This window comes from Herpailurus yagouaroundi, unplaced genomic scaffold (assembly GCF_014898765.1).
Source record: "Herpailurus yagouaroundi ecotype Mexico unplaced genomic scaffold, PumYag 152862, whole genome shotgun sequence".
NCBI classification, from domain to species: Eukaryota; Metazoa; Chordata; class Mammalia; order Carnivora; family Felidae; genus Herpailurus; species Herpailurus yagouaroundi.
This window is the reverse complement of record NW_024422963.1, coordinates 1-7,344: the sequence shown is the minus strand read 5'-3', so window position 1 is coordinate 7,344 and position 7,344 is coordinate 1. Positions and strand designations below refer to the sequence as shown.

At 49.3% G+C, this 7,344-nt stretch overlaps 1 protein-coding gene across 1 annotated transcript; it reads right to left on the bottom strand.

Annotated features, from left to right (window-relative positions):
- Positions 1-4,584: 4,584 nt before the first annotated feature.
- On the bottom strand, positions 4,585-5,459 carry LOC121026748 (serum amyloid A protein). Its single transcript, XM_040469522.1, has 2 exons — positions 5,291-5,459; positions 4,585-4,885 (listed from the first exon to the last, which is right to left on the bottom strand). Exons 1-2 carry the CDS (start codon positions 5,416-5,418, stop codon positions 4,723-4,725), a joined length of 291 nt encoding a protein of 96 aa, XP_040325456.1. The 5' UTR covers positions 5,419-5,459; the 3' UTR covers positions 4,585-4,722.
- Between the last annotated feature and the right edge of the window lie 1,885 nt (positions 5,460-7,344).

The window sequence follows — 7,344 nt, the reverse complement described above, 5'->3', positions numbered from 1 at the left end:
CTGGGCAGGAGGGGAAGAGGCCCTCGGTGCTCTGGGGGTCTGCCGGGAAGACCACTGAGGTTAGAGGAAAGGCAGTGACTGGGCCAGCTGAGGCAACACCTTTCCTAGAGAGGGGCTTGGAACATGGGCCACTGTCAGGCCCAGTGGTGGATACACCAGCACCTCTTGGGGGAGGTCCTGCATGGCTGGGGGTGCCGGTGTAGAGCTGAACTTCACCTCAGGGACACTGGCGGCACACTTTGAGATTAACAATAAGTAAAGCCTATTACTTCTTCCTAGTCAATGTAATGAGAGCAAACCTGTATAGGCTTAAATGGTATTGGCATATTTCATTATTTCTAAGATATGCATTTCTTGAGTATAATTTCCTGAAATTAGGACATGTCTTACAGTCACTGATGACCAGGCAGCATTCATAAAATAGTTGTCATTGCTTTAGGAATCCGTTTTGTGTATTTTTTTTCCCCTTTTTTGCTTCTACACAAGAGTGAGAGAAGATATAAATGTGCGCCTAAGGAGGTCCAAAGGGTCTCTTTCAATAGGTATAAAATAAGAATGGTGAATGATAAGAAAAAATGCTACATCGTGACTTAATTAACAACACTTTTTTCTTGGTGGGTGATAAAAAATAATGCTTCTTTCAATCCATGGTGTCTTGCACTCAGAGAAATGCAGCGTGCCTTTTCATCTCCTCTGTTCTCACAGAGTGCTCTCTGCTAACCTGACCCTCAAGTTACTCTGGAAGTTTAAAGTATGTATTGCTTTCTCCCAAGGCTTCTCCTCAGAAACCCTACTAAGAATTTATGTACACTTGAGGTTTCTAATTTGCATTTCTATGAGACAGAGAGCACAAAGCACTCCTAGAGAAAGTTACATATTTTCTGTGATAAAGTAAAATTTGGTCATTCTTTGTGTATCTTAGCAGAGATTTTGGGGTAGATTTACGTAGTCACCTCCGAGTGCCTCATTGCCACATTCTGCATATCAAACCCTGTAGCAAACCTCTGTACTTTGTACAATCCCAACCTCCCTCCTGGTTCTGGCTACTTTTGAACACTACTTCTCTACATCATTCATTCATTTCAACAGAAATGTATTAATCCACTCCTATTTGCCAGGTGCTATGACAGGTACTGTGGATACAAGGCTGACATACAATAGGAGAGCCATGGTTTTTGCTCTTGGGATTCCTACCTGCTTGCCCTAAAGACAGACACATCCACAGACAAGCACGGTCGAGCACGATGAGTCCTGGGGTTGGGGTACAGCAGGAGCAGGTACAGCTGAGTTCCTGAGGTCCCTGTCCTCCATCTCAAGTGTGCTGCCCGCCTCTTGTCACCTTTCTTCCTTCTCAGAGCACAAGATGTTTCTTCTCCCTTCGGGGTTACCACCCTGTGGGCTTGACCCCACCCCCTCCCGCTTCCCCTTGACTTTGATGCATCTTTTGTCTCCTCCACTTTATCTTTAGTGTGTACAAGCGAGAAGAGAGTGGAGTGAACTATTTAACGTGTTTGGAGGGAATAAAGAAACCACCAACATACATTCTGTACGCTGTGTAGTTATCCTACAAAATGAATGAGAAATAAAGACTTTCTCAAAAAAGAAAAAGGTGAGGTACAGGGTGCTTGAGTGACTCAGCTGGTGAAGCGTCTGACTTCGGCTCGGGTCGTGGTCTTGTGGCTTGCGGGTTTGAGATCTGCTGTCAGCACGGAGCCCTCTTTGGATCCTGGGTCCCTGTCTCCCTCTGCCCCTCCCCCATTCATTCTCCCTTGCTCTCTCTCTCTCTCTCTCTCCCTCTCAATACTACACAAACATTTAAAAATTTAAAAAAGAAAGGTGAGGGGGGTTGTTGGCATACACCTGCCTTGAAAAAATGTTAGAAGCTCTTTAGAGAGAAGTAAAATAAACACTGAGATCCGCAGGAAGAAAGGGCCAGCGTTGAGGAAGGAGTAAATAAAGGGTAAACAGGGGTAATAACAGCCCGTACATCTCATTAGGTCCTTTCAGGCTGGACACACTGCACACCCATCTCCCCAGCATGTGGAGGCTGCTGTCACTAGCCAGTGGCCATACTGTGGCCTTCACCTCTTCCTCCTGCTCCTGCCTCATTTTGACGTAGACTCACTCGTGTCGCACTAGGCCTCAAGCCTCCCACACCTCCTCCACCTGCACTGCCCCTAGTGCTTTCTGAGGGGCACCAGAAGTCTCTTGGGACTAACTGCTTCCTAGCCACACTTTTATTTAACAATGAATGAGATTTGTCATTGACCCTCATCCATTAGGAATTCTCATCAGTTCCCTTTTCAGAGACGAGTCGCATTGCAGTTATCAATTTATGTATTCGAGCTTCATATCCGCCTTCCTTTGCCCTGTTTGTGATACTGGAGCTGGTCCCTGTTCTACTTCTCCTGTGCCAGCCAAGCACGATGCCAGTCGTTGTCAGTAGAGGGCGCGGGAGGGACGAACGGGAAAGAAAGACTCTCCCAGGCCTGAGCTTTGCCTCCTTCTAGCTCCTGGGCTGCTCTTCTCAACTGCGGGGTACCCAGTGACACTCACCACAGGCAGTTTTGTTGGTATCCCACTGAAGTTTCTGGACAAGTTCCGGGATGCCTCCCTGGACGTCCAGGGTGTTCTATAGCACTTTGCCTGTGTTGGGGGGCTGCCTAACCATATACCACAGACTGAGTGACTTAAACCACAGAAATGTAGTTCTCATATTTGTGGGAGCTGGGAAGTCCAAGATCAAGGTGCAAACTAATTTGGTGCTTGGTGGGCGCTCTCTTCTTGGATGGCAGATGGACAGACACCTTGTAGCTGTGTCCTCACAGGGCAGAAAAGAGGGAGCAAGATCTCTGGTATCTGATATTACAAATACATTAATCCTATCTGACCAGGTTCCACACTTCTGACTTATTTATCCTTAGTTACTTCCTTATAGCCACATTGGGAGTAAAGGCTTCAACATAGGAATTTGATGCGTGGGGGATGCAATTCAATCCGCGGCACTGGCCCTTCAGGGCTGGCCTTGGGCCATCAGCAGCATTGTCCCTCCTGCCCCCATGGGGGCTGCCTCCCGTGAGTTTGCGACATCCCCCGCTGTGTCCCAGTTCAGCTGCATGTCCACGCGGTTTCCTGCCAAGTACCCTTGGCACCTCAGTGGGAGAGTCCTTGCTTGTCAGCTTTGGCTTGGGACACCCAGCAGTCTTTATCAGCCGTCCAACGGGCTGCAGGATTTCCAACAAATCTACATCTGCGCTTTGCGTGTTCTGTGCCACTTAGTATTGAATCGTGTACCAGTTAAGAATTCCTTACATTATAATTTCCCAACTCCAGTTACTAACTGGTTTCTGTCTCCTGATTCCGCTCAACTGATAAGAGGGGTCTTCTCGTTCTGCTGGCTCTTCACTAGAATTTCCCCAATTCGACTGGTTAAGGTGCAGGAGCTGTGAGGGAAGAATCACAAGTGAGGTGGATTGATGCCTTCATTTAGGCTTGACTGAGGCAGTGAGGTGACGCAGAGAAAAACTGCTTTGGACACAAGTCTTAGATGGCATGGACACAACTGGTTTTAATCAGATTTGAAGGCGCTGCTGAGAAACCAACACAAGGGCACCCGGGTGGCTCAGTCAGTTAAGCGTCTGACTTTTGCTCACCTCCCGATCTCACGGTGTGTGAGTGGGCGTGCTGCTTAGGGCTCTGTGCCAACCGCTTGGAGCCTAGAGCCCGCTTTGATTTCATCTCTCTTGCTCTCTCTCCTCCTCCTCTCAGGGAGCAGGGATTGGAGTGGAAGGATGGACAACCAGGAAAATGGAGCTTCCAGCACCCAGTGGGTGGACTCGACCCTGATCAGTTGCTACGGAAGCTCCTAATGGCAGGTTACAACCGAGGAACTGCAGTGTAGACATGTGATACAGTGTCACATGGGAAGGACGCATTATAAAATGGTCAGGAAAAGGGCATCTGGGTGGCTCAGTCTCTTAAGCGTCTGACTTTGCTCACCTTCTGATTTCTCGGTTTGTCAGTGGGAGCCCTGCATAGGGCTTGCGCCAACAGCTCAGAGCCTAGAGCCTGCTTCATTTCGTCTCTCTCTCTCTCTCTCTCTCTCTCTGCCTCTCCTCCTGCTCTCTCTCTCTCTCTCAAAAATAAATAAACTTACAGAAATGTAAAAAACAACAACAGCAGCAGCAGCAACACAAGGTCAAGGTGGCCGTGGCCAGAGAAGGATTCCATAGTCGCATCCTCCCATGGCTGTGTCTCCTGCCCCCAGGGACAGGTACCACTGAGGAACAAATCAAAGGGAACTGGAAGCTGAGGACAGAGAAGGAGACAGGACACGATTGGCAGGAGAGAGGGGTGTGGACACGGAGGGACCTGGAGAGAGCACTAGGGTAAGCAGAAGGGGCTGGACAGGGCAGCAGGTCAGATCCGGGAAGGGTGGGTGCAGGGCGTCTGCCCTGTGTGACACTGACATGGTCTCCCCCACACCAACCACACGGGCACAGGCCCGGCCTGCACCTGGGTGTCCATCCATCACCCCTGAGAACGAACGAACAGTCCTTACACCGAAGAATAGCACACACTTTTCAACAATCTCTTAAGCATTTATTAGACACCTGTCAGGTGCCCTCCATCAGCCTCTGTGGACAGAGAACTCAATGACTCCGTGTCCCTGCCCTCAGAGGGCTCGCAGCCTCTCTCCTGAGTGCAGAGCAAAGAGGAAGCTCAGTACTTGTCAGGCAGGCCAGCAGGTCGAAAGTGGTTGGGGTCTTTGCCGCTCCGGCCCCATTCATTGGCGGCCTGGTCAGCCTTCGAGTCCTCTGCTCCGTGGCCGCTGCTTCCGTGCCTGAAAAAGTCTGTGACTCTCTGAGAATTCTCTCTGGCGTTGCTGGAATGGAGGAAGGCAGGTAGGAGATCAGTTAGGGAGCTGATGAGGAATAGCCCCTTCCCCCATCTCTCTTCTTTGCAAGGGAGAGCTGACTGGAGCCAAGGAAAGAGGAAATAAAACACTGACCCGACCCCCCCGGCCCAGAAACAGCATCTCAGCCTAGGCTCATCCCTTACTGGGTGAACAGCACCCATAGGGGGAGGGTCGGGAATCACCCGTTGCCACTGGCCTTGCTCTGACTCCATCAGCCACTCACGCCAACACTGGGCGCAGAGGGGAGGGTGGGCAAGAGAAGGAGGAGCCACAGTGTCTATAGGAGACTTCTCCAGGGCTTGGCCCCTCCTGACTGTCCAAGGCAGCCAGGCTCAGCTCACCCAGCCCTGCATCCCCAGGAGCCCGTGTTACCTGATCACTTTGGCCGCCCAAGCGCCCCCAGGTCCCCTCTGTGCGGCATCATAGTTCCCCCGGGCGTGGAAGTATTTGTCTGCACCTTTGTAATTGGCTTCTCTCATGTCAGAGTAGGCTCTCCACATGTCTTTAGTCCCTGGAAAGGAAAGCAAATGATGAGATGAAGGTGATCGTGTCTTGGCAAAATAGAGGAAAAGACATTTTCCTCCCACCGATTCTAAGATCTCAGTCTTTGACAAAATCCTTGGAGAGGATGTTGGCTGGGATGAGTGTTCCTTTACATTTCACTTCCCTGGGTGAATGTTATGAGAAGCACCCTTGGTGCGTTTTATTCTGCTTGATTCCATTCTGAGTACTGTTGCTACTTTATGTTTGGCTGTGGGATGTGTGTGAACAAGAGGTGGGATGGTCTTTAAGGGATGCTTTGTCCTGCGATGACCTCTACCTGGACAGACGCAGGGAACCCTCTGACTGGGGCGTGAGAACAAAGGCAAGTCAGAGGGAGGCTGCTGACCCAGAGGGCTCCCAACCAGGTCAAGGGGAGAAATTCATCCCTGTGGGCAGCTTGAAGACGACTTGGTCCTGAGTATTTCTGAAAGTCTGGGGCATGTTTGGCACCCAGGCAACTGTCAGAAGTCAACCAGCAGGTGGTAAAGGGGAGTTCCCCTAGAGAGATTTACAAAAACAGGTCATCAGACGCAGAAAAAGTACAACTGGTCCCCCAGCTCTAAAGTTCAGTGTCCTCCCAGTAAATGCAGGAGTATATTGCCATCCGCAGGGTGGTTATGCAGATGTACTGAGAAAAATGCACATGTAACTTCTAGAAGATTGTAGGTGTTCAATATGCTATCACTTCTCTGGGCCTTCGGAAGGCTGGGACAAAAACAGTAAAGCGATTAAGCTAAGAGGAAGATCAGACAGTTACAGACTGAAGGAATCTGATCAGGCTACATAAAATGCAGACCCTGAAAAAGTAATGTATGGGGTGCCTGGGTGGCTCAGTCAGTTAAATGTCCAACTTCAGCTCAGGTCACGATCTCACGGTTCGTGAGTTTGAGCCCTGCATCGGCTCTGTGCTGACAGCTCAGAGCCTGGAACCTGCTTTGGATTCTGTGTCTCCTCTGTCTCTGTTCTCCTCCCCTGCTCACACTCTGTCTCTCTCTCAAAAATAAATAAACATTTATTTATAAGAATTAATGTAGTAGGCAAAAGAGAAAGACCCAGTGTCGAGCGTAATCGTAGTTTATGTAGTATCCATGTAATGCCTTATCTTCATTTTATGTGTTTATTATTTCTACTGTTTAGGATTCATTCATACATGTAAAGCTCTTAGAACAGTGCCTGGGACAGGCTGAGCTCAGCGACTGTTGGTTGTAGTTACTAAGAGCACAAGTTTGATGCACCCACTTCATAGCTGAGACACAGCAATGAGCTGTGTCCCCGGTTTCCCACTAGGTGGCACTGGAGTCCCACTTGTGAGTGGGGAGCAGGCGCCCTGGACCCCAGATGTCTTCTGCTCTGCTGCAAGTTAAAACCCAAAGCCTATGTGACCTTCGTTCTGGGGATCCCCATGGAACAGTGCAATGCTGGCCAGAAGGGCCAGGGCTGGAGAGATAGGACACATGTCATTTAAGGGGAAAAACCGCCAGTAGAAAATAAGCTTTAGACATCTAGCGCACAGTAAAATGAAGGCAAATCAATACCGTATCATAATTAGCAAACTTGCTACAGTCTAGAACTTAATTATCTCAACTACTAAAGGGAAAGGATAATTATGTCACGTGATAGAGGTGCTCTCTAGAGCCATAATGCCAATCCTATTAAGTAAACAAATGTGTCATTAACATGCATTCACCTTAAATATACACAAAGTTATAATGCCAGATGTGGTTCAATTGTTCCAAAAAGCCTGGAAAACTGCTATCTTGCAAACCGTGCTGCTTTTCTTCCCACTTGTGGCCTTTGCCCTGTGGGGATGTGGCCTCCACTGTGGTCAGTTCTGGTGGGGGGCCAGTTGCTGCCTTCCCCGGACCGCCATCCTTTGGTCCTTA